At 50.8% G+C, this 27,385-nt stretch overlaps 1 protein-coding gene across 1 annotated transcript in view; it reads right to left on the reverse strand.

Annotated features, from left to right (window-relative positions):
* Positions 1-27,385, reverse strand: part of limd1a (LIM domains containing 1a) — a 61,546-nt gene that overhangs the window by 5,264 nt on the left and 28,897 nt on the right. The window contains exons 3-7 of the mRNA XM_085989296.1: positions 18,464-18,531; positions 16,793-16,855; positions 14,118-14,248; positions 5,754-5,805; positions 3,234-3,302 (exon numbers count right to left, since the gene is read on the reverse strand). Coding sequence (XP_085845422.1) covers positions 3,234-3,302; positions 5,754-5,805; positions 14,118-14,248; positions 16,793-16,855; positions 18,464-18,531 — 383 coding nt within the window. The remainder of the gene's footprint in view (positions 1-3,233; positions 3,303-5,753; positions 5,806-14,117; positions 14,249-16,792; positions 16,856-18,463; positions 18,532-27,385) is intronic.

The raw sequence follows: 27,385 nt of genomic DNA on the forward strand, positions 1-27,385 counted from the left end.
TTCCAGCAGGGATCATCGGATGGTGAAATTCTGCCCCATATTCCCCACCCTAACCCAAGGAAGGCGGAGTCCAATTAAAGATCCCCATCAGTGGCCCGCCGGAGATCAGCCAACTCAACACACACACTTTCTGCTTTTAATGCTCAACTATTAGACCGGTTCGGGAGAACCAGGGGTCACAGATTGAAGTTGTACGAGGCCAGATCGAGGTTCGATGTCAGGAGGTGGTTCTTCTCCCAGAGAATGGTGGACCTCTGGAACAGGCTGCCGGCTCGTGCGGTGGACGCTGATTCGCTGAATTCCTTTAAGCGAGAGCTGGACCTGTTTCTGGCTGGGGCGGAGATCACCTCTTACAGAAGGTGGGCACTGCAGGGAATTCAGCCGCCAGAGTGAGCTCCTGGACTAGTTTCCATCGCCTCGATGGGTCGGAGAGGAATTTCCCAGATTTTTATCACCCAAATTGGCCTGGGGTTTTAGTCTGGTTTCTTGCCTCTCCCGGGAGATCCCATGGTTTTGGGTGGGGTGGAGAGTGTAGATATTGTGGTACACGAGGTATCGCAATTCTGTGGGACAGGCTGGGTGGACCAGAGGGTCTTTACCTGTCCGCCATGGTTCATATGGATTCGCTAGATCGCTGGTTATTACTGTGGAGGTTGTCATTTTTGCATTAACATTCCGCCCCCCCCCACCCAATATTTGCACAGTGTTGTTGCAACTGAACTTGATCGATCATGGAAACTGCTGTGAGGGATCTTGCAGCAACTCCCCAATTTAGACAAGGATGACTATTTCAAACGGAAATGCAGCAACACTCGCGGTGTTACGAACCGCGCCCATCAGTATCCCCGGGGCCTGAACTTACTGGCCAAGACGGTCTTTCCTCAGGCACATCCTTCTCGCCTCCGCTTGGCAAAACGGGCTGGCGCTTACCTGTGGCATAGCCCGGAACCTACAGACTAGTTTTACTGCAGGGACAGCTATATCCCGTGAGCATGAAGGTCACTACTCCACTCGACTCTCATGCCATGGGATCGTTCCAAGGTACCGCTGGCAACATACGCCAAACCAGTCGGCCACTCTGTCCACGGATACATTAAGCAAAAGACAGAGGTCTTGCTTGCAAGGGGTAAAATGTTCAATACTTTCTCTGAGAAAAGGTGGCATCAGCTTGACAAAGCACAGAACTATCTCCTGGGTGGCAGAGAGTCCAAGAGTGCAGAGCATCACAGATGGCACCCACGTGCTGTAAAGACCATAGATTTAAAATAATGGGTAGAAGGATTAGAGGGGAGTTGAGGAGAACTTTTTTCACCCAGAGGGTGGTGGGGGTCTGGAACTCACTGCCTGAAAGGGTGGTAGAGGCAGAAACCCTCATCACATTTAAAAAGTACTTGGATATTGGGGCAGTAATTCCTCCCCAAACGCGTGAGTACGGAAGGGGTACTCACGTGTCTGGCCGGAGGAAATGACGGTTTTCAGCATGCACAGCGCATGCGCTGAAAACCAGCATTTCCTCTCCTCTAACCCAAGAGGTGAAGAGGCTAGCGCGTGCGCTGTAGGGGGCAGCGCGTGCGTCTTGGATTTCCTCTGTTTTGGGGGATTTGCGCATGTGTAAAGGCCTCCGGTCTTTATGCTTGTAAAAAGCACACGTAAGTATTTATTTTTTACAGGTAAGTGGTGTTTTAGTGCAATTTAGAATTTTTTTTCCCATGGGTTTATTATTTTAAAGAATCTACAATAAGGTAAGTTTAGTTTTAGACCCTTTTCATTAAAAATTTATTTTTTTCAAAAAAAAAAATTGTTTAAATTATTTTTTAAAACTTATTTATACTTAATTTAATGATTGGGATGTTTTTAAAATTTTTATTTAAAGTTTAAATAGTGTTTTGGGCCCCCGTAGTTTTCATGAGTTTGACAGTTCTTACTCTCAAACTCATGAATGAACCTTCCCCTCCCCTGATTGGTTGTACAGTGCTCACCTGATCCCAGCTGGCACATCGCACTAACTACGCCGCTGGGTCAGGTTAGCACAGCGCGCCGACATCTGAACTGGGCCAGTGACAGGAAATCCACTGCGGGCCAGGTTTCAGATGTCGGCGCGCCGGGTGAGTGCACATCGGGGGCTTGCACGCGCGGCAAGCCCCCGACACCAAGTTCTGGGCCATTAACTTGTAACCTACAGGGCTACAGACAAAGAGCTGGACAGTGGGATTAGGCTGGAGAGCTCTTTTTCGGCCGGCACAGACATGGTGGACCAAATGGCCTCCTTCTGTGCCGTAAATTCCTATGATTTTGAGTCTGGTCACCACCTCCTCAAGGACAAGATGTACAACCGTCCTCTGGAATGTTAAACGGGTTTGAGGAAGAGATGATCCAGGATCTCACTGAATGGTAGAATGGGCTCGAGGCGGCTAAATGACCTACTCCTGTTCCTAGGTTCCAAACATACTGGTGAGTGAACTGGTTCCCATGGTCGCATCTGGACTTAAGGCATACTGCCCCAAACTCTCTACTTGACGCACATCACAGTCCACACAATAAGCAAGAGCAAGACCCCTTCCATCAGAGAGAGAGATTACTGGATTGTGGAACTGAGTCCTCAACTTAAGTCAAGTCCTCACCCACTTAAGTACATCAGAACAGAGGAATTAGGAGCAGGAGTCGGCCATTCGGCCCCTCGAGCCTGCTCCGCCATTCAATGAGATCAGGGCTGATCTTCGACCTCAACTCCACTTTCCCGCCCGATCCCCATATCCCTCCATTCCCCGAGAGTCCAAAAATCTATCGATCTCAATCTCGAATATACTCAATGACTGAGCCCTCTGGGGTACAGAATCCCAAAGATTCACAAACCTTCCCATGTACATGGGACAGAACGAGGGAGCGTCGGTGCAGCAGCTCCCTGCTCTGTGCGTTCTCTCTGTGTCTGGGATGATTATTAATTTGATCAGAGGGCTTGGACTGGGGCGAGGAACATCTCCAGATCAAATCGTGATGAAGAATCCTGAGCTGATGGAGCTGGCTTGCGATGGTAGGAGACGGTGATGGCAACATCCAAAGTTAAATCTCCTGAGTCGCATGGCCATATTACTCTCAAAGAAGTTGTAGAAAAATTACCTCCGTTATAGGAGAGAGATATTACCACCGTCTTTAAATAGGCTCGTTTAAAACTGCTCTTTATAGGCTTGGGTTTGTCAATACTGGGTTTGCCATTTGAAGTTAGATACACTTACCTCACACTGATAGCATTCCACATGGTAATCCTTATCCATGGAAACTACACGAATTGTTTCATCAGAGCCCTGTGGATATATATTAAGATTTATGTTATATACTTGTAAGTCATTTTGTTAATTCCTCGCTTTTTCCCTTCTATAAGCTCCTCGTATTATCCTCTCATTTGTGTCACCCCGTGGCTCAGTGGGCAGCACCCTCGCCTGAGTCAGAAGGTTGTGGGTTCAAGTCCCACTCCAGGGACTTAAGCACAAAAATCTAGGCTGACTCTCCAGTGCAGTACTGAGGGAGCGCCGCACTGTCAGAGGTGCCGTCTTTCGGACGAGACGTTAAACCGAGGCCCCGTCTGCTCTCTCAGGTGGATGTAAAAGATCCCACGGCACTATTTCGAAGAGGAACAGGGGAGTTCTCCCCGGTGTCCTGGGGCCAATATTTATCCCTCAATCAACATCACTAAAGCAGATGCTCTGGTCATTATCACATTGCTGTTTGTGGGAGCTTGCTGTGCGCAAATTGGCTGCCGCGTTTCCTACATTACAACAGTGACTCCACTTCAAAAAGTACTTCATTGGCTGTAAAGCGCTTTGGGACGTCCGGTGGTTGTGAAAGGCGCTATAGAAATGAAAGTCTGTCTTATTATTGCACAACATTCCTGCCCAATAAGGATGCGTTCGAGAGCTGCTTCCATCAGTCAGCAGAGCATCCCAGAGTATTATCCTTGATCAGTCGGTCACTCACTGGTCAGATCACAGGAACACTGGCGGGACGCAGCGCTATTCCCCGCCAAGTCCAGCTGACTCAGCACAGACCAAGGAACAAAGCTCCCGCCCGCCCTGTACCAACGAGCCCGGCTCCCATGCGCATTTCTCTCTCAAGCCATTGGGAGGAGCCAGATCCCAGGCTTCAGATACAGTACTGAGGGACATCAGATATTCGCAGGAATATGGATTTAATTTACACTGGATCCTCACACACACGCAATGAAGTAGAATAATTCCACTACTGGTTTTCCCACATGCTCCTGTGAAAGCCCAGAATCTATAAACACTGCCAATTTCAATAAGAGACCCAGCAGTTTATTTCTTCTTCATTCCTGCAAAGAGGGCTTCACCTAATTGCCCTGGAGAAGGTGGTGGTGAGCCGCCTTCTTGGATACAACTGAGTGTCTCGCTGGGCCATTTCAGAGGGCAGTTAAGAGTCAACCACACTGCTGTGGGTCTGGAGTCACATACCGGCCAGACCGGGTAAGGACGGCAGATTTCCTTCCCTAAAAGGACATTAGTGAACCAGATGGGTTTTTACAACAATCCGATAGTTTCATGGTCACCATTACTGAGACTAGCTCTTTATTCCAGATTTATTGAATGAACTGAATTTAAATTACAGTAGTTAGAATTGTAAATGGATGCCGTTACCATGGGGATCCGCCTTAATCTGAGGTTTGCAAAAAGGCTATCTTAAGAGAGCAACGTGTTGCTATATTGACATGCTGCGATGGAACACGTGGTGGAACAGGACCAAGTTCTTAGTCTTGGCTGGGCCATCAGGGGATGCAGAACTACAGGAGACTTTGGTTTATCCGGAGGTTGTATGTCCGGAAACCTCGATCTACCGGCAGAAATCAGGAGCCGTTCTGTTAGGTTGTTTTTCTTCTCGTGGCTTTTTTTCCCCCAACAGTCAGGCTCTGGAAAGTCTCTCTAAAGCTGTTGCTAAGCTACAGAGACGCTTCCAAGGTACGGGCCAACTGTTTGAAGCTGTTGCTAAGCAACAGTGTTTGTTGTCAGATACGGAGATGAAAATCTCCGTATGCTTCAACATTAACTTTGTATGTCCGGCAGTTTTGATAGATCGGCAACAGCTCGGTCCCGTCAGTGCCGGTCTGCCGGATATAACAAAGTTTCCTGTATTGAGGTAGCTCTTCGGCAGCACCTCCCAAAGCCGCGACCTCTTCCACCTAGAAGGACAAGGGCAGCAGGCGTATGGGAATGCCACCACCTCCAAGTTCCCCTCCAAGTCACACACCATCCTGACTTGGAAATATATCGGCCGATCCTTCATCGTCGCTGGGTCAAAGTTCTGGAACTCCCTCCCTAACAGCACCGTGGGAGCACCTTCACCACACGGACTGCAGCGGTTCAAGAAGGCGGCTCACCACCACCTTCTCAAGGGCAACTAGGGATGGGCAATAAATGCCGGCCTTGCCAGCGACGCCCACATCCCAGGAATGAATAATTTAAAAAGTTGCCCGGTGCAGGGGAGGAGAAGGGGGGAGGAACAAAAAGCAGTCACTTCATGCCACTCACACCGCGGTTGGACAGCAAGTGGGATGAAAAGGGGAAAGCCAGACTCCTGATGGTGGAAGAGTGCAGCCCATTTAAGAGAAGGAGCCTGATGGTGAGGGGTAATTAATGAGTAAAATGGGGGCATAAGCTTGCTCGCGCTCATCTTCATAGATCACCTGACCCGAGTTATAGATCTCACCAAAGCCAAATCAATCCGCTTTTCCATCCAATACTGACCTCTGCTGGCAGGATGGCTTGGCCGCAAGACGCACATTTCGGAGCCAAAACTCTGAAAAAGAAGCAGAAGGAGCAGATATATCAACCACCACACACAAAACACAGGGTTTCTGCAGAGGTTTATCCCAGCACTGGCTGTATCTCTCAGCCCACGGTACACCAGCGTTATCTCGCCTGCTTTCTCTCCTCCTCACGAAGCTTCTGCTGAAATATGGTTCCACTATTTGTTTCGGCCGCGCGGCCCCTTTCCAATATGTATCCGCCCACGTGCGTCCGTGGTCTTTCTGTTCAGAAGCCGGCTGTGCGGGATCTCTAGCGTGCTGTGCGGCTTAAAGGGAACATTGCTGGCTGCCAGCTGGTGCCTTTCAACACATTCGATTGAACCCAGACAGCAAGTGTTGGCAAAACATTCACAACTGGAGCCTGGTTCTGTTCTCAGCAGAGACACGGGGGGGGGGGGGGGGGGGGGGAGTGAATTTTAACCCCCCCCCAAAAACGGGCGGGTTGGGGTCGGGTGAAGGCAGCCTCTGATTTAACCGGCTTTGCAGGTTTAACCCTGGCCGGCTGGGTCTCTCCGGCCTTGGGGAAACCCGGCAGCTGAAGGGAGACGAGGACAGGCTCGGGGGAGACGAGGACAGGCTCGGGGAGACGAGGACAGGCTCGGGGGAGACGAGGACAGGCTCGGGGGAGACGAGGACAGGCCTCGGGGAGACGAGGACAGGCTCGGGGGAGACGAGGACAGGCTCGGGGGAGACGAGGACAGACTCGGGGAGACGAGGACAGGCTCGGGGAGAAGGCGAGTGGCCTTCACAGCACTGCTTGTGGGCGAGGAGGAGGGGGAGTGCTTCCCCCACCCCCCCGACCTCTCTGAAGCTTAACATCTTCCCTTGGACCAAAGCACGCTGGGACTAAAACCAAAGCACGCTGGGAAAACTCGTACTTCCAAAACCCCCACACCCCACCCCTACACTATCTCCCCCCCCCCGTCTACACTACCCGCCCCCCCAGTCTACGTTACCCGCCCCCGCCCGTCTACACTACCCGACCCCCCAGTCTACGCTACCCGCCCCTCCCCCAGTCTACGCTACCCCTCCCCAGTCTACGTTACCCCCCCACAGTCCTGCGCTACCCGCCCCCCTCCAGTCTACGCTCCCCCCAGTCTACGCTATCCGCCCGCCCCCCAGCCTACACTAACCCGCCCCCCCCCCAGTTTACGCTACCCCCCCCAGCCTACGCTACCCCCCAGAGCCTACGCTACCCCCCCCCCGGTCAATATTGGGGCCACGGGTTTTCAAGCAGGAGTCACTGATCGGGATCAGTCATGGAAACCACAGCCAACTTGGCTCCGGCCAACCACAAAATGCCTCACGGCTGAGATCAGCACGAACATTAGGAATTCTTAATCGGTCACCGTCCACAGTGGGACCTACATTCAATTTACCAGATTATTAATAAATAATTCCTGTAATACGCAACATCAATCTGTGCAAGAATCACCATTCAATTTTGCCCTACAGTACTTTCCCTTAATAAAGAGAGGATAGATCAGCAGAACGCTGCAATAAATAACCCAAATGGGCAGGATCAGATTAATCACACCTGACAAAGTCCCAAGTGTGTTAGAATTAGCTTCGCATTTATCATATTATTCTGCTAGTCACTGCACAATCCATTTATAAAACTCTTGTAGCACGTTTTCTGTTTGACGAAAGCAGACACGCGCGCAGAGACACGCAGACAGAGACACGCAGACAGACAGAGGCGCAGACAGAGGCGTGCAGACACAGAGACAGACACGCAGAGACACGCGCAGACACACAGACAGAGACACGCACAGACAGACATGCGCAGAGAGACACGCGCAGACATGCAGACAGAGACACGCGCAGAGACACATAATTAGAATAATTCCATTACCGGTTTGCCATGCACCTCAATAATGCGGGACCTCTGCAAGCGCCCAGATCTGTGCTTGACCCGATAAGCTCTGGTGCTGTGATTAATAAGCTCACCGCTGGGAGAGATGCATTTGGGGGGGGGGGGGGGGGGGGGGGGAGAAACCCCTAGCCGTAGCTTTGTTTGGAAAGTTAATGGCGTTGAAAAAAATAAAGTCATTAAAAATACTCTCCAGCTATAATGGTTTTCTAATCGGACCCATATGCGGCCAGACCCGAGTTGCCAGCTTTGTGGTTCACTGCAGACTCGATGACCCTGTCTTAGCTCTTAGAGAATTTAAACAAATTCCCTTCTTCGATCGTGTTTTCACATCACTTTTAAGTCGACAGTCTCCAGCATTTAAACTAGCAAAAAAAGGGAGGCGACTCGTTGGAGAGTCTCCCCTGCCCTTCTCCCATAGTAAAAGCTCTAGTCGCTAGATTATTGCAAAAGGCATTCAACGCAGTCACACACATTCGATTAAGCTGAGAATCGCAATAACTGAAAACTTATGGAGCAATGGTCTTCTTTCACAAAGCAGGCTCTTGGGTAAACTTTACAAATGTGTGCTCCTGGCGCGAAGCTTTGACACCAAGGAGCGTACATCTGGAGTTTGGGCGCATAGGTCAATGGGCCATACAGTATTTCCCATCCATCACAGACAAAACATCCCACAGGGCCAACACTACCCCGAGCGTCAATTCCTGACATACATTCCTGGCACCCCAAGGTCTGCCCTGGGAGCTGCGTTCCTCAGTCCCAATCTCCAAATTATTGCACGGAGCCCACACTTCCCCCATCACCATTTCCTGGTGCCCCAGTTTGGTCACATCTGGAGTCACGTGCCTTTGTAACTATTTAAGACACTTTCCTTCCAACCCTTTGACAGCTGTGTCTCGAGTGCCGCTGACTTCACATTGGCCTGTTCCGGCCAAGAGACCAAACCCGTCTTTCCTCATTCCCGGCTATGTCACTCAAACTTGGGTTGAGACCAGCGGAGTCAGCCGTGGCTCAGTGGGCAGCACCCTCGCCTCTGAGTCAGAAGGTTGTGGGTTCAAGTCCCACTCCAGAGACTGGAGCACAAAAATCTAGGCTGATACTCCCACTGCGGTGCTGAGGGAGCGCCGCACTGTCGGAGGGGCAGTACCGAGGGAGCGCTGCACTGTCGGAGGGGCAGTACCGAGGGAGCGCAGCACTGTAGGATGGGCAGTACTGAGGGAGCGCTGCACTGTCGGAGGGGCAGTACTGAGGGAGCGCTGCACTGTCGGAGGTGCCATCTTTCAGATGAGATGTTAAACCGAGACCCCGTCTGCTCTCTCAGGTGGACGTAAAACATCTCATGGCACTATTTCGAAGAAGAGCAGGGGAGTTCTCCCCGGTGTCCTGGGGCCAATATTTCTCCCTCAATCAACATCACTAAAAACAGATGATCTGGTCATTATTACATTGCTGTTTGTGGGAGCTTGCTGTGCGCAAATTGGCTGCCGTGTTTCCTACATTACAACAGCGACCACACTTCAAAAAGTACTTCATTGGCTGTAAAGTGCTTTGGGACGTCCTGAGGTGGTGAAAAGAGAGAGAGAGAGACAGAGAGAGAGAGAAAGAGAGAGAGAGAGAGAGAGACAGAGAGAGACTCCCGACACTAAATCAATGTCAAGTATTGAAGCTAACTTCGTCACCGATATAACTCATGTCTAACAGCCCCCGCACACTAACACTCACTGTCGTCAGCGAGAAAACATGCGAGAGAGATCGGACTCACTGGCTCTTTGGGACGTGTCTGGGCTTCCCAGCTTGGCTGGGAGTTGCGGAGATCACGGCTGCTGAGTGAGCAGCTAAAGCAGAACGTCCCGCGGGACGATCAGGGCACCGAGCGCTCAATGGTCTCCTCGCAGGAGGTGCAAGGTACAAATATATTTTTAAAAATCAAGAATGGAAGGACTTCCAATAAATTATAATATGGAGAAAAAGAGAAAAATGTGTCTGTGTTGTAAAAATATTACACGGCTTTATTCATAGTTTCCTTGAAAAAAATCCATGTATTTCTTTGCTTTGTATTTAATTCATTTGGAAGTGGGGAAAAAAGTTACATTTATTTGATGATCCTATTTTCTGGTGTTTCAGAAGCTGGGCTCCAAAACTTGACTTTCCCCGACCTCGCCCCCCCGCCACTCCCCCGCTCGCCAAACCCCACCACCACCCCCGCGCACGCCCACAACCCTCCCCCCCACTCCACAGCCCCCACCCTCCCCGCGGTCCCGACCTTACCCCCTGCAGCCTCCGACCCCCCGCCCGCGCGGCCCCCACCCTCAACACCCCCCTCCCCCCCCCCCGCGGTCCCGACCCTCCCCCCGCGGCGGTCCCGACCCTCCCCCCGCGGCGCCCCAACCCCCCCCCCCCGCCCCATCCATTGGTTGCTGCACCGTGACCATCAGCCGATGAGAAGCAGGCGTGTGTCGGAGCACTACATTCACGGCGGCTTTGATCTACTTCAACACAGCAGCAGAATTAAAACTTTTGAGGGAATCCTTCCATCTATTTTTTTAAAATAAATACAGCAGCATTAACGTTACAGAGCAGGCACTGTGCGTGGAGATCCAACAGCCTCACCCCAGTGCGTTCGCTCTACTGAAATGGAGTATAAAGGGAAGAGGCGTTTCTGTAAACGGCATTATCCAAAATCAAAGGAGGTGCAACAAAGGAGGAATAAACTGGGACTCATCCAGAGGGCAAATACTTAGCATTCCCTGTATGACCCTGGCGTTGAAGATCCCTGTTAATGGGCTGTATAATGGAAACTCCAATACTTTTAGCATAAGCTGACAACTGTGATACACAGCAGGCAACAGGCTCCAGGAAAAATGTTGGCAAGGATCCCGAGTTAATACCTTAAAAGGGAGACAGTTTGATAAAGAACAGTATCAAATGCTTTGATCGATTAGATGTTTGAAAGGGTCCAGAGGAACAATGTCCCCGGTAATTTTGTTTGGCGCCGCGAGGCCCCTTTAAGGGGATGCGCAGGCCGTTCAAAATACCGCGCCCACTCGCGGTTTTTCCTCATCGAAAACCCGGCTGCGCGGGGGTCCCCCTCCTGGAGCGTCGCGCGGCTTACCGGGAACATTGCCGAGGAATGCCATTCACGATCCGATTAAATGGTCGCTGCGCAAAGCGCGTCACTGACGTGTTAGCACCGGCTTAGGTTGCACATGTTGCGGCAAGAGCTGAGCTTCTTCAACGCAGTTTCCGCTAGTCGGTGCTGATTTTATTTCAGCGCCTGAAAAAAAAAAATACCAATCGGCCAAACCAGCGCGAAAGATCGGGGAATTTTAAACCCCAAGTTACATCGAGCGCAGATTCGAGTTTCCGCCATCTTTAAAACATTGCGCTGGAAAGCCGGCCCCGCCCATAAAACAGGCCCTGCCTCCAGGTCGGAATAACGAGCGCGGCGCGATTCCCTCGGCCGCATCCATTCGAGGAGGGTCTTCAAATTAAATACTTTTTTCTTTTAAAAGCACGTTTTAAAATATCAAAAAAAATATTTAATTTACTAAGAAGCTGATTGGTGTACAACGATGAAACGAGTAAATGGCTCAGCCTGGGGCTTTTTTCCCCCCAAGTTATTTCCTGCGATTTAAAAACCAGGTAACTCATAGGCGGTGGACTCGACGCGTATTTTTTAAAAAAAGGTTATTTTTTCTGATCAAACCCATTTTCAGCTGTGTTAATAAAAGGTTGCCGCTGAAATATAAAAATCGAGGAATATTTTTTAATGCAAGAAAATAAACCATCACATTGTCCGCATGCCCGATACGAGACTCCTAAAACAAGCGCTCTACTCGGAGCTCCGGCACGGCAAGAGAGCCCCAGGTGGGCAGAGGAAACGCTTCAAGGACACCCTCAAAGCCTCCTTGAAAAAGTGTAACATCCCCACCGACACCTGGGAATCCCTGGCCCAAGACCGCACAAAGTGGAGGAGAAGCATCCGGGAAGGTCCCAAACACCTCGAGTCTCTTCGCCGGGAGCAAGCGGAAGCCAAGCGCAAGGAGCGCACGTCAACCCAAGCACCCCACCCACCCGCCCCTTCAACCACCATCTGCCCCACCTGTGACAGAGACTGTAGGTCCCGCATTGGACTCATCAGTCACCTGAGAACTCATTTTTAATGTGGAAGCAAGTCATCCTCGGTTCCGAGGGACTGCCTGAGAAGAAATTGCCTAAAACGACATGCGAAAAGGCCGCCCCGATTGGGCGCTGGTCCGTGGATGATTTCACATTCCGTGATTGTCGAATGTGTTTGGGCGGTGAAATTGAACCGTAACTTCACTTTGGGGGGGGGGGGGGGGGGGGGGAGGGAAAGAGCGCAGTTTGCTCCTGGATTGCCAACTGTGCCCAAACTGGAAACTCTCCCCCGGTATGGAACCCGTAATCTTGCACTGTACCAAAGTTCAAAAGTTGGAGGAGAAAATGGGCCACGGTTCAAAATAAAAATCTAGGTGTGTGGGTTGATATTATTTGCGAGTCTCGGCACACTGATCTGACACAGAGGAACTGGCGGCTCGGTTGACTTGATTCTGCAGCTAGGCCCGTCCGTGCATTTTGCAGACGACCATCCCTCCCTACCAGCGGACACCGCTTTCGCAATTCAGCCTTCACCGACCTTCACCTAGTCTAAGCAGCGTCCCGCAGAACGCCTGCCCATCACTCCCGCTGTGTGGCCTCATCCTCAAACATCCCTTGGCCTAGAAATTCACTTGGGCACGGGCAGCTCGCTCACGCCCAAAAGTTAGCGCTGGGCGGGGAGGCATTAGCGCACGCCGTATATTCGTCTTCTGCGCCCCAATTCGGAAGCGGGCGCTATACCAGGGTGTGCCCGCCTCCGTTTGGGGCGCTGCAACTGAATATCGGCGCGCTAGTTGCCGCAGCGCCACCCGATGCGGTGCGGCAGGCTGCGGTACTGCAGGCCTCCTCCTTCTCTTAAGGGGGAGGTGCCTGCAACGGCCGGAGCCCCGATCGTGAGTGCCGGCAAAACGGAGAAGTGCCGGGCTCCACGGAAACCAGCCGGCAATGCCGCGGGGGGGGGGGGGGGGTGGAGGAGGTGCGGGCAGGCGGCCGCCGAAAAAGCGGCCGGCCGCACCTTCAGCTTTAAAGCGCCCCACTATGGCAGCAGGACGGCCCCGTTTTCTGGTCGCTGTTTGCGCCCGCTTCGGAGGAGGCGGCCGCAAATAAATATGGGGATCGGCGCGGTTTCGGGGCGTTACGGGCCACCGCGCACACCGATGACGTCATCGGTCCCGGCGCAGCGCTAACGGCTACCGCCGCCAATACCGCTGCACTCAATTTCCGCGCTACCACCACGCCGGCGCAAAAGACCTCTTTAGGCGCTAAGTGGGCGCAAGGCCCACTGAATTTCTAGGCCACTGTATATAAACCGTTTAAAAAAAAAATGTCAGCTTAATTATGAAGTTAAAATGTATGTAAAAAAAAATAAAGACTCCTTTTCTGAGGCAGAACGCCAAGAGATAATGAATCCCCCCCCACCCATGTCTCATGAGGACGATTTATCAAGCTCCTACTGCCCAGGCCTTTGACCATCTCCAACTCCCTAACTTCAGCAACCATCCTACTCTCTGCACTGTGTCAGGAAAGGCCAAATCCGCAGTGTGGGGCTCATCCCCCGGTCCTCCAGTGCGGAGTCCTGCATGGTCGCCTTGTCACTACCTGATCACCGAGTCCCACCCCCGCACCGACCCTCCACCCCCGCACCGACACCCCCGTACCGAGCCCCCGTCCTGACACTGCCCCCCCTCGTACCGACCCCCACCCATCCCCCATACCGAGCCCCCACCCCCGTACCGACCCCCCACCCCCGTACTGATTTGTAATACCCATCGGGAAAGGATGAACAGGCTGGGTCTCTCTTCTCTTGAAAAGAGAAGGCTGAGGGGTGACCTAATAGAGGTCTTTAAAATTATGAAAGGTTTTGATAGAGTGGATACAGAGAGAGTGTTTCCACTTGTGGGGAAGAGCATAACTAGAGGCCATTAATATAAGATAGTCACCAAGAAATCCAATAGGGAATTCAGAAGAAACTTCTTTACCCAGAGAGTGGTGAGAATGTGGAACTCGCTACCACAGGGAGTGGTTGAAGCGAATAGTATGGATGCATTTAAGGGGAGGCTGGACAAGCATATGAGGGAGAAGGGAATAGAGGGTTACGCTGATAGATTTAGATGAGGAAAGACGGGAGGAGGCTCGAGTGGAGCATAAACACCGGCACGGACTGGTTGGGCCGAATGGCGTGTTTCTGTGCCGTATATCCTGTGTAATCAGTGTAATGATGAAAGGAAGCAGAGCTGCTCATGTTGGCTGGATGAGAGAGAGGAGGTTATTTATCACAGTACTCTAGCACGGGACGCTCGGGGCTCTTACTTGTGGTAGTCTCTGATGCAGTAGATCTTGTTCTCCGTGTCGACGGTGAACGGGACACCATCCAGGCACTCATTGCAGATGATGCAGCGGAAACACCCAGGGTGGTACGACTTGCCGAGGGCCTGCAGGATCTAACAGACAACCAGTGATGAGAAGCAGACCGCGCTCTCTCAGCAGGGGGAAGTAAAAAGGGAATGACTGCATTTTCCATTCTAGCAGATGAAGCAGTCCTTTAAAAGGACGGTTTCAAATTGTGTTACATGTCAGAATACGGTGTATTTTGTTTCATTCGCAGGATGTGGTCTTCGCGGGCAAGGCTGGCATTTATTGCCCATCCCTAATTGCCCTCGAGGTGGTGGTGGTGGTGAGCCACCTTCTTAAATACAACTGAGTGTCTCGCTCGGCCATTTCAGAGGGCAGTTTGAACATTTGAAAGTTTCACTGTACTTCCCGCCGTATTAATCAAACCGCACCAGGCTACCGCTCCTAAATATATCAAGGAATCGTTTTTAAAGCAACATTTTTTTCAACAAAAAAAAATCACATTGTGAAACACGGCCCAATTGCGTTGGTTGATTTTACGTTCGACGATATGCAAATGAGTTTGAGCGGAAACTCGGGGCTGGGGGAAAAAAAACCACAATCGGCGCCGAAACGGAAACGCTACTCCAATATCAAATCAAACAGAACAGTCTACGGAATTTTAACAAACCCTACCTGTTAATATTCTGATAATGCAAGGGGTTGGAATACAAGAGTAAGGAAGTCTTGCTCCAATTGTACAGGGCCTTGGTGAGACCACACCTGGAGTACTGGGCACAGTTTTGGTCTCCTGATCTGAGGGAGGATATACTTGTCTTAGAGGCGGTGCAACAAAGGTTCACTAGATTGATTCCTGAGGTGAGAGGGTTGTCCTATGAGGAGAGATTGAGTAGATTGGGCTGATACTGTCTGGAGTTTAGAAGAATGAGAGGTGATCTCATTGAAACATAAGATTCTGAGGGGGATTGACAGGGTAGACGCTGAGAGGTTGTTTCCCCTGGCTGGAGAGTCTAGAACCAGGGGTCACAGTCTCAGGATAAGGGGTCGGCCTTTTAAGACTGAGATAAGGAGGAATTTCTTCACTCAGAGGGTTGTGAATCTTTGGAATTCTCTGCCCCAGAGGGCTGTGGATGCTGAGTCGTTGAGTATATTCAAGGCTGAGATCGATAGATTTTTGGACCCTAGGGGAATCGAGGGATATGGAGATCAGGCGGGAAAGTGGAGTTGAAGTCGAAGATCAGCCATGATCTGATTGAATGGCGGAGCAGGCTCGAGGGGCCGAATGGCCGACTCCTGCTCCTAATTCTTATGTTTTTACTAGGTTTCTGTTTTAAAATAGTTTAAAAGCACCTGGCAATATCCCTTTGTTAACTGTGCCTGTGTTCGAAGGTTGTAGCTTTCGAGGGGAGTAAACACTGAAAAGGCTAAAAGCAGATATCGAATTACCCATCAGCATCAAAAGAAATTCCACCTTAAAGCAAACTAGCTGTAGCCTGGCGGGGGAAGGGAAACTAACGACAGCTTTAGGACTGTGGGATTCAGAATAACGTTCATCAACTGCTGGAATGTAAAATCTCACAATTAGCAAGGGTATCATTCCCAGCACAGAACGGTGTCACCTCTGAGTCAGAAGGTTGTGGGTTCAAGTCCCACAGAGACTTGAGCACAAAAATCCGGGCTGACACTCCAGTGCAGTACTTTGATGTATTTTGATGCTTTGGCAACATAAGATGTACCTTATCATGCCAATAAAGCGATTTGTATTGTATTGTATTGTATTGAGTGCTGCACTGTCGGAGGGGCGGTACTGAGGGAGCGCCGCACTGTCGGAGGGGCGGTACTGAGGGAGCGCCGCACTGTCGGAGGGGCGGTACTGAGGGAGCGCCGCACTGTCGGAGGGGCGGTACTGAGGGAGTGCCGCACTGTCGGAGGGGCGGTACTGAGGGAGTGCCGCACTGTCGGAGGGGCGGTACTGAGGGAGTGCCGCACTGTCGGAGGGGCGGTACTGAGGGAGCGCCGCACTGTCGGAGGGGCGGTACGGAGGGTGCGCCGCACTGTCGGAGGGGCGGTACTGAGGGAGCGCCGCACTGTCGGAGGGGCGGTACTGAGGGAACGCCGCACCGTCGGAGGGGCAGTACTGAGGGAGCGCCGCACCGTCGGAGGGGCAGTACTGAGGGAGCGCCGCACCGTCGGAGGGGCAGTACTGAGGGAGCGCCGCACCGTCGGAGGGGCGGTACTGAGGGAGCGCCGCACCGTCGGAGGGGCGGTACTGAGGGAGTGCTGCACTGTCGGAGGTGCCGTTTTTCGGATGAGAGGTTAAACCAAGGCCCCGTCTGCTCTCTCAGGTGGGCGTAAAAGATCCCATGGCACTATTTTGAAGAAGCGCAGGGGAGTTCTCCCCGGCGTCCTGGGGCCAATATTTATCCCTCAATCAACATCACTAAAACAGATTATCTGGTCATTATCACAGTGCTGTTTGTGGGAGCTTGCTGTGCGTAAATTGGCTGCCGCGTTTCCTACATTACAACAGTGGCTACACTACAAAAAGTACTTCATTGGCTGTAAAGCGTTTTGAGACGTCCGGTGGTTGTGAAAGGCGCCGTATAAATGCAAGTCTTTCTTTCTTAACTCACCATGTCCATTATCAGGTGCCCACAAGCAAAACATTTATCAGCAGATTGCTGGAAGCCCGAATACTGTGGAGAGAGAGAGAGAGAGAGAGGGAGTTACTGACCTGCGCAATGACATCCTGTACGTAGCAAGAGAACATGGTACGGCATCAGAGGGTTAAAAATTTTCAGCTCAAACCCCATTTCTTTTTTCTCAAAACAGAAAGGTCTGATTTTAGCTTTGGGCAGAGAAGGGAACGAGCGGTGGGCGGAGTCAGCCAGCGAGAGGCCCGAACCACGAGGAGGCCTCGGCTTCATTTACTGGGGCCGCCGGCAAGCTTCAGGCGCCCCACCGCCACTCAGCGCTCGTGTTTGGGTGGGAAACCGGCTGGCCCAGACACTGAGCCGACTGAGAGTGGGAGCGGGGAGTGTGGGGGTTGGGTGAAGGGCGGACCCTCCGACTGCCTGCCAGTTATTCTCTCAAGAGTCCAGGAGGAGCAATTCGATATTTCCGGCTCATTGGGTTTTTTTTTTGATCGGCCTCCAGCTGTCCCTTCAAGAGCCGCTCGCTGCCTGGTACAAAAAAAAACGCGTAGCAAAACGCTCTGCCCGTTTGTACCTTCAAAAGTGCAATCGAGGTTTTATTCACGTCGTTGGATTTTCATATTACAGGAAACTTTGTGCTATCCGGCACCGACGGGACCGCGCTGCTGCCGTTCCCTCAAAACTGCCGGACACTCCAGAGTTAATGTTGAAACATACGGAGATTTTCATCTCCGTATGAATCAACAAACCCTGTTGCTTAGCAACAGCCTCTAAACAGTCGGCAAGCGTCTCTGTAGCGTCTCTAGCTGAAGCTGTTGCTTAGCTACAGACCTTGCAGAGTTTGACTGTTCAAACAAAGCAAAGAAAAGAAACGAAAAGAATAAAAAACGGCTCCTGATTTTTGCCGGTGGCTCCAGCTTGCCGGACGGTTCGCCTCCGGATAACTCAAAGTTTCCTGTACAAGAGGCCCTCTACCCGAAACAGGCAGACGCTCCGGCCACCCGCCTCTGGACTGCACCCAAGATGGCGGTGGCCGGAACGTCAGCTGGTGTCTTTTTCGGGCACTACCACCCAGTTTAGGTTGGGCGGATGGAGTTTTAAAAAAAAATCGGCCATCTTTTCTCCGAAAGCAACAAACGTGCCGCTCCTCCTCAATAATCAATGAGAGGGCTGGGTGTGCACAACGTGTTGGTGGGATTTGATAGAGGTGTACAAGATTATGACGGGTTTGGATAGGCTAGACGGGGAAAGGCTGTTCCCACTAGTTGATGGTACAAGGACTAGGGGACACAGATTTAAGGTTTTGGGCAAGAGATACAGGGGGGACGTGAGGAAAAACCTTTTTTACGCAGCGAGTGATGAGGACCTGGAACTCGCTGCCGACGGAAGCGGTGGAAGCGGAGACACTCAATGTTTTCAAGGGGAGACTGGATAGGCACTTGAGGGAAATAAACTTGCAGGGCTACGGGGATAGAGCGGGGGAATGGGACTGACTGGATTGCTCTACAGAGAGCCGGCACGGACTCGATGGGCCGAATGGCCTCCTGTGCCGTTATGACTCTGTGACTCTTCAATGAATATACAGAGTGGAAGGAACTCGTTGCGCACACTGGCGTCAGTACCAAGCTGCCACGTGGAACTGAGACTCACCAGAAAATCCTCTTCGCAGTATACTCTTCCATTGACGAAGTAGAATGCTTTCCCTCGCAATCTTCTACCTACGGAGAAAGGTGAAATAAAAGGGATCAGTGATAAAAAGGAGGAAACACAAATACTGAGTGTTTGAAACAAAAAAAGAAAGTGCTGGAAATGCACAGCAGACGGGCCAGCAGCGGCAGGTTTACATTCAGCCTGTGGCTCAGTGGGCAGCACCCTCACCTCCGAGTCAGAAGGTTGTGGATTCAAGTCCCACTCCAGAGACTTGAGCACAAAAATCTAGGCTGTCACTCCCAGTGCAGTACTGAGGGAGTGCCGCACTGTCGGAGCGGCAGTACTGAGGGAGCGCTGCACTGTCGGAGGGGCAGTACTGAGGGAGTGCCGCACTGTCGGAAGGGTAGTACTGAGGGAGCGCTGCACTGTCGGAGGTGCTGTCTTTCGGATGAGACATTAAACTGAGGCCCCGTCTGCTCTCTCAGGCGGGCGTAAAAGATCCCGTGGCACTATTTTGAAGAAGAGCAGGGGAGTTCTCCCCGGTGTCCTGGGGCCAATATTTATCCCTCAACCAACATCACTAAAAACAGATTATCTGGTCATTATCACATTGCTGTTTGTGGGAGCTTGCTGTGCGCAAACTGGCTGCCGCGTTTCCTACATTACAACAGCGACCACATTTCAAAAAGTACTTCATTGGCTGTACACGCTTTGGGACGTCCTGAGGTCGTGAAAGGCGCTATAGAAATGCAAGCCTTTCTTTATTTATTATAAAGGTCTGTGTTGTTATTCCTTTATGAAGCCAACATGGAGTTGCATTTGTTTATCCCGTTCTGTCCTTTCAATACTTACTTTTACTTAGATTTATTAAAATCCAAAATATTTTAGGTTTCCTGCCCAGAGAATATTATGTCAATATCAATTTTGAAATAGCACTTAATAAAAGTTTAGTGTAAGGAAACCCATTGCTCATTGCTGTGAAAAGTGATGCCATTAAAATCTTTCACGAGAACTAGTAGAATGGATATATGGGCGCCAATGTTCACTCAAATTATTTTTGAGCGCACGGCCCATTCAAATTTCCGCGCATGCCTGGTTTTTCCCCCATTGTAATGCTGGCGAGCGGGTTGCGCGGGACCTCCAGACCGCTGCGTGGCACAGCGTAACGGGAACATCGATGGGCGCAACTCTCCAATAGCAGGGCTTGTGTCACACAATTGCCACCGGAGCTCGTAAAATGTTACTTTTACGGTATGCCTAAAAAGACGAGCTTCAGTTTTCTATACCTTTACGTTAAAATCACTAACGGATCTATATTAGGTTAGATTTATAGAACTGCTGGATTAATAAAAGGCTCGTGTCTTCGCACGCTTCCTGTCTGTACGGTTAGACTTCCTGTTGCTATGTTTTGGTCACACTTTGTGTCAACTTTTTCCATGACCAATTCCTGGGGCTACGTTTATGACGTGTTTTACTGGGTAAATTACTTACTGTGGTTGTCCAATCAGGCCATAAATAGCTCAAAATGGTTTGTGAAAAGGTTTTTCTTTTAGAGCCCTCAGCCACCAGAATCACAAATATCCAAAATACAGGTTTAACAAAATAACTACACAATCCTCAATCACACAATTAAATTTATCCAATCAAATTATCTTGGTGTCTTTTAATATCTTCATTCAGGTTTTTCCTTGAAGGCCTCAGCGGCTCCCAAAAGCCTGGGCTTCGACTTGATATTTTACCCCAGAGTGCACCGATACCAATCAGCTGTACTGATAGTAGGGGCGGGGAAGAGAGCGAGAGAGAGAAAAGAAAGAACGACTTGCATTTCTATAGCGCCTTTCACGACCACCGGACGTCCCAAAGCACTTTACAGCCAATGAAGTACTTTTTGAATTGGAGTCACTGTTGTAATGTAGGAAACGTGAGAGAAAGAGCGAGATGGAGAGCGAGAAAGCGCGAAAGCGAGCGAGAGGGAAAGTGCGAGAGAGAGAAAGAGAAAAAAGAGGGAGAGAAAAAGAGAGAGAGGGAGAGAAAGAAAGAGATGGGAGGGGGCTTGAGGGAAGTGAGAAGGAGAGATAGAGGGTGAAACAGATGGAGATGGAGAGGAGCAAGCGATGGGAGCAAGGGGTGAGGGGAAAGAGAGAGAGATAGTGAGAGACAGAGGGACAGAGTCTTTCTTCAGTTAATATTAGTGCAACCAGTTGAATGAAGTTAATCGATTAAACCCTGACGATTCTGAAAGTGCTTGTTGTGAATTACGATGGAAAGGAGATACATCCCACATAACTCAGCTCAGATGGTGCTCGATACATAAAAATCAGGCTCTCAATTGGCAGAGTGTCACAGCTATTTTTAACCAAAAAGAAAGAAAGAACAGTTAATCTTGGTCACAGCCAACCACGGCATCCTGGGTGATAACATTCCAAACTTGTTGTGGGTGTGGGGGAGGGAGGGATGTTGATGCTTAACAAAAAATAAGCAGCTGCCTGCACACACTACATCGACAGAAGCCGGGCGGAATGTGAAACGACAGTGTCTGCAGACGCTTCAGGAGCATGTTTCAGCCTGTGAGAGAGTGATTCATGTATCAAATTAACGTTGGGACTATCTGGCATCGCTGCGATTATTTCACTCACATTTTTGTCCGTTGGCCGCCCAGCTTATCTTCCGCTACGGGTGAAGAGATTCATTCATTGTGCTCTTGTACTGAACTGAAACGGCGTCCTCGTCTGTGGCAGGGGCCCAGAGTTCTGCAAGTCGGCTGCGAGTGCGGCGATACAGGCAGGAGCCGGATATACGGATATCGCCGCCCCAGCCTGTGGGGGCAGCGATTCCTCTAGCTTTGCGCCTGGATTCGAGCGCTAATTGGCCAAAACCGCCGCAAAAAAAAAGCTCGGGGGGAGGGGGGGGGGCTTTAAACGCAAGCTCGTTACGCCCAAAGCGTACGAGCAATGACAAGACAGGTGAAGACTCTCCGGGTCCTTCGAGCCCCGTCCCACTTGTGCTCGGGCTTTCCCTGCGATCTTTACACTCAATTCGCCCGGATCAAGCCCCCCCCCACCCCTGGTGGAAATTGCTCGATTCTGCCGATTCGGGAAGGCTCTTCAAATGGCGCTCATTTTCCCAAGCGCACAGGCGCTAGTCGGCACATTTTTTAAAAGATTTCTCCACATCAAAAAGTATTTAAATTTACCAAGAAACTGACCGGCCTGCGGCAATTAACCAATACTAAACCATTTAATAGTTTAAGTAATTTTCAGTAATTTAAAATCCGGTTACTCACAGCTGGAGGACTGGACACACTCATTACAAACGCTAATTATTTTGGTGATAAACCCATTTAATAAAACCGCCCTAGGTTACCGCTCTCAAATACATTAATACTTTTTAATGGAAAGAGAGGAAAAAAAGAAACGATGATGTTCTATTTCGCTGCCTGGCTGCACTGGTCCATGGCAGGAATTACTGTTGTGATTATGCAAATGAATTTCAGTGGAAAATGGAACTGTAAGCTAACCGTCACGATACTAAGCGCAATTTAAGAAAGACTCAGCATTTCTATAGCGCCTTTCACGACCACCAGACGTCCCAAAGTGCTTTACAGCCAATGAAGTACTTTTGAAGTGTGGTCACTGTTGTAATGTAGGAAATGTGGCAGCCAATTTGCACACAGCAAGCTCCCACAAACAGCAGTGTGATAATGACCAGATAATCTGTTTTTGTTATGTTGATTGAGGGATAAATATTGGCCCCAGGACACCGGGGAGAACTCCCCTGCTCTTCTTCAAAATAGTGCCGTGGGATCTTTTACATCAAACTGAGAGAGCAGACGGGGCCTCGATTTAACGTCTCATCCGAAAGACGGCACCTGGATTTTTGTGCTGAAGTCTGTGGAGTGGGACTTGAACCCACAATCTGCTGACTCAAAGGTGAGAGGGTTGCCCACTGAGCCACGGCACCAGCAGAGCAGAGCGGGGTGGGAAGAAGCGCCACAATTACCTCGGCTCCCTTCTTCACAACAGCCTGCCTCTTTCCCACCCCCCTCAGTACTGCCCCTCCGACAGTGCAGCACTTCCTCAGTACTGCCCCTCCGACAGTGCGGCGCTCCCTCAGTACTGCCCCTCCGACAGTGCAGCACTTCCTCAGTACTGCCCCTCCGACAGTGCAGCGCTCCCTCAGTACTGCCCCTCCGACAGTGCGGCGCTCCCTCAGTACTGCCCCTCCGACAGTGCAGCGCTCCCTCAGTACTGCCCCTCCGACAGTGCGGCGCTCCCTCAGTACTGCCCCTCCGACAGTGCGGCACTCCCTCAGTACTGCCCCTCCGACAGTGCGGCACTCCCTCAGTACTGCCCCTCCGACAGTGCGGCACTCCCTCAGTACTGCCCCTCCGACAGTGCGGCACTCCCTCAGTACTGCCCCTCCGACAGTGCGGCACTCCCTCAGTACTGGTGGTGTGGAGATGCCGGAGTTGGACTGGGGTGGACAAATGTAAGAAGTCACACAACACCAGGTTATAGTCCAACAGCTTTATTTGAAATCACAAGCTTTCGGAGCGCTGCTCCTTCGTCAGGTGAAGTGGAGAGATGCATAAAGACACAGCTTATATAGTCAGAGAATAATGTCAGATGTTTACAGGTAATCTTTCCAACTGCCATTTATCACACCTCGGCAGAGAGATAATCACAGCAATCAAAGGTGTGACTGGTGTCCAAACAGGTCAGTCAGGTAAAAAACCCTTGTGACCCCACCTCATTGTTCTTTGATGTAATGTTTTTACCTGACTGACCTGTTTGGACACCATTCACACCTTTGATTGCTGTGATTATCTCTCTGCCGAGGTGTGATAAATGGCAGTTGGAAAGATTACCTGTAAACATCTGACATGATTCTCTGACTATATAAGCGGTGTCTTTATGCATTTCTCCACTTCACCTGACGAAGGAGCAGCGCTCCGAAAGCTTGTGATTTCAAATAAAGCTGTTGGACTATAACCTGGTGTTGTGTGACTTCTTACATTTGTCCCTCAGCACTGCACTGGAGGGTCAGCCTGGATTTTTGCGCTCAAGTCTCTGGAGTGGGACTTGAACCCACGACCTTCTGACGACAATCATGGTCACCATTACTGACACTAGCTTTTTATTCCAGATTTATTTAATTAACTGAATTTAAATTCCACAGTTGCCGTGGTGGGATTTGAACTCGGGTCTGCCCACTGAACCACGGGCTGGCACACATTTTGGGCACAGTTCCCAACTGCGCCCAAAGCGGAAACTCTGCGAATTTCCACCTGGCCTGGCGGGACTCTCCCTCCAACTTCCCCCTCCTTGCTGCAGCCTAGCAAGCACTATGCACCTCCCCCACAACTACTAAAGTGAGACTGGGCGCTCACGGAGCAGAGCTCACGGAATCGCGCACAGTAATCTAGTCTCCAAGGCACAGCAAGTTGGAACGTGGATAGGTACATTACAGCATTATTGTGACGATAGCAAAATACAGGTAGACTATCCTTTATCCGAAAACCTCGGGACCAGCCGAGTTTCGGATAAAGGAGAATTTCGGAAGGTGGGTCGGCGGGGGTCCGCGGGGGGTCGTGCGCACGACTTACGCTGACGCTCAGCGTAAGTCAGTCGGGGTCGGCGGGGGTTGGGGCTGGCGGGGTCCGCGGGGGGGTCGGCGGTTGTCGGGGCCGGCGGGGTCCGCGGGGGGGTCGGCGGTTGTCGGGGCCGGCGGGGTCCGCGGCGGGGTCGGCGGTTGTCGGGGCCGGCGGGGTCCGCGGGGGGGTCGGCGGTTGTCGGGGCTGGCGGGGTCGGCGGTTGTCGGGGCCGGCGGGGTCCGCGGGGGGGTCGGCGGTTGGCGGGGTCGGCGGTTGTCGGGGTCCGCGGGGGGGTCGGCGGTTGTCGGGGCTGGCGGGGTCCGCGGGGTCCGCGGGGGGGTCGGCGGTTGTCGGGGCCGGCGGGGGGTCGTGCGCATGACTTACCCTTTATCCGAACTTCCAAAACTGGAACCCTCTAAAAACCGAAGGTTTTTTCGTTCGTACGCACGACTTACGCTGAACGAAAAAACCTTCGGTTTTTAGAGGGTTTCGGTTTTCGGAAGTCCGGATAAAGGGTAGTCTACCCGTACTGCAGATGTTGGAAATCCGAAATAACAACTTATTCTTTTGTCCGATCGCAGCCCTGCCTTCGATCCAGTTCCTTTTCTCTCCAGTTTTGAAGAAGGGTCAAACCCGAAACGTCAACTCAAATTTCTCTCCACGGATGTTGCCTGACCTGCTGAGTTTTTCCAGCATTTTCTGTTGTTATACAGCATTATTGTGATTGCTTTACCACCAGCCACTGAAGGGAACAGTAGCACAGTGGTTATGTTACTAGACTAGTAATCCAGAGGCCTGGACTAATGATTTGGTAGACATGAGTTCACACCCCACCACGGCAGCTGGGGAATTTAAATTCAATTCAATTAAATAAATCTGGAATAAAAAGCTAGCATCAGTAATGGTGACCATGGGATTGTCGTAAAGACCCATCTGGTTCACTAATGTCCTTTAGGGAAGGAAATCTGCCGTCCTTACCCGGTCTGGCCGATATGTGACTCCAGACCCACAGCAATGTGGTTGACTCTTAAACTTTTTTAAAAAATTCTTTAAGGGAATGTTAGTACAAAGAAGGTTCACTCGGTTAATCCCAGGGATGAGGGGATGGACATATGAGGTGAGGTTGAGTAGATTGGGACTCTACTCATTGGAGTTCAGAAGAATGAGAGGCGATCTTATTGAAACATATAAGATTGTGAAGGGGTTGGATCGGGTGGATGTGGGGAGGATGTTCCCGATGATGGGTGAAACTAGAACTAGGGGGCATAGTCTTAGAATAAGGGGCTGCTCTTTCAAAACTGAGATGAGGAGGAACTACTTCACTCAGAGGGTGGTAGGTCCATGGAATATGCTGCCCCAAAAAGCTGTAGAAGCTACATCATTACATAAATTTAAAACAGAAATAGACAGTTTCCCAGAAGTAAAGGGAATTAAGGGTTACGGGGAGCGGGCAGGAATTTGGACATGAGTCTAGGTTCGGATCGGTCATGGCCCTGTGGGTAGCGGAGCGGAGCGGGTCCAGGGGCCGTGTAGCCTGATCCTGCTCCTATTTCGTGTGTCTAATTCTGTTAGATTCAGGAGATGGTTCTGTGATAGTGGATTGGCGGTTAGGATCAGATCAGCCATGATCTTATTGAATGGCGGAGCAGGCTCGAGGGGCCGATTGGCCTACTCCTGCTCCTATTTCTTATGTTCTTATGGGCGTCACTGGCAAGCCCAGCATTTATTGCCCATCCCTAACTGCCCTTAGCCGGGTGTCTCGCTGGACCATTTCAGGGGTCTGGAGTCACGTCTAGCTGCCCTGGTGGGATCTGAACTCGTGTCTCACGGATCATTAGTCCAGGCCTCTGGATCACTAGTCCAGTAACATAACCACTGTGCTACCATGGCCGATCAAGCCATTCACTTGTACTCAAGGCGATGGCTCACCACCACCTTCTCGAGGGCAATTAGGGATGGGCAATAAATGCCGGCCTTGCCGACGACGCCCACATCCCGGGAGTGAAAAAAAAGACAATCCAGTCCTTGGGCCACTTAAAGCCTGGAGCAACAGGGGAATGTCTTGGCTTATAAATCGACAAGATTTTAATTCAGTAAAATCAGCCAAGTGGAACAGGGAGTGTAATAAGTAGTCGAGCCATTAGTTAATACTTCAACAGTCTTTGATGCTCCCATCCATCACTGTCGCCACCAAGCTTTTCCATGCTGGCAGCTGTGATACGTAGAGCCACTGATGCCCCGAGGAACATTAGAATGCCAATGGCCGTCCTTGGACCACACCCACGCTATTTAGGCGAGTCAGTGTGTGACTCAGAGTGGGGAGTTATGCAAATAGATACTCGGAGACCAAAACCAACATTGCGTTTCCTTTAGTGCCAGATCCTTCAGTGCACCAAACCCCAGCCTTCTGCTGTTGCACACAGAGGTTGTGTTAAATCGGAGTGGGGGAACCTTTATAAATAGAACACTGCTGCTCTTAAGGGAATAACTCAATGTGTTGAGTCTTTCAGAAAAAAGTTAACTTTGTACAAACTCAACAAAAAAAAATCTCCGGGCCAGCTCAGGCGACTCAGCAGCCAATTATTCCATTCAATATGGTCAGACCAAAGTCAGCGTCCCCACACCAAATAATCAGCACAGTCCCCCCCACACCTGCCCTGCCCTCCTGCGCACCCCCAACTGCACCCCCCCCACCCCACCCCACCGTGCTGTAATCTCCATGAAGTCAAATCCATCCCTGGATTAAACAAAATCACATCCCATAAAATCACAATTATGTGGCTTTAGGAAACGAAACCAGCTAAGCTGCAGTTACCACCAATAGGGGATATTCTCCAACCCTGGATGCTGTGGTAGGAAGAATAAAAGCAACATTATTATTTAAATGGAGAGAGACTACAAAATGCTGCGGTACAGAGGGATCTGGGGGTCCTCGTACACGAAATACAAAAAGTTAGCATGTAGGTACAGCAAGTAATTAGGAAGGCAAATGGAATGTTGGCCTTTATTGCAAGGGGGATGGAGTATAAAAGTAGGGAAGTCCTGCTACAACTGTACAGGGTATTGGTGGGACCACACCTGGAGCACTGCGTCCAGTTTTGGTCTCCTTATTTAAGGAGGGATATACTTGCATTGGAGGCAGTTCAGAGAAGGTTCACGAGGTTGATTCCTGGGGTGAAAGGGTTGTCTTATGAGGAAAGGTTGAGCAGGTTGGGCCTATACTCATTGGAGTTTAGAAGAATGAGAGGTGATCTTATTGAAACATATAAGATTCTGAAGGGGCTTGACAGGGTAGATGCAGGGAGGATGTTTCCCCTCGTGGGGGAATC

The sequence above is a fragment of the Somniosus microcephalus genome, chromosome 5 (assembly GCF_052327205.1).
Source record: "Somniosus microcephalus isolate GS21.2 chromosome 5, FLI_Smic_1.0, whole genome shotgun sequence".
Classification (NCBI taxonomy): Eukaryota; Metazoa; Chordata; class Chondrichthyes; order Squaliformes; family Somniosidae; genus Somniosus; species Somniosus microcephalus.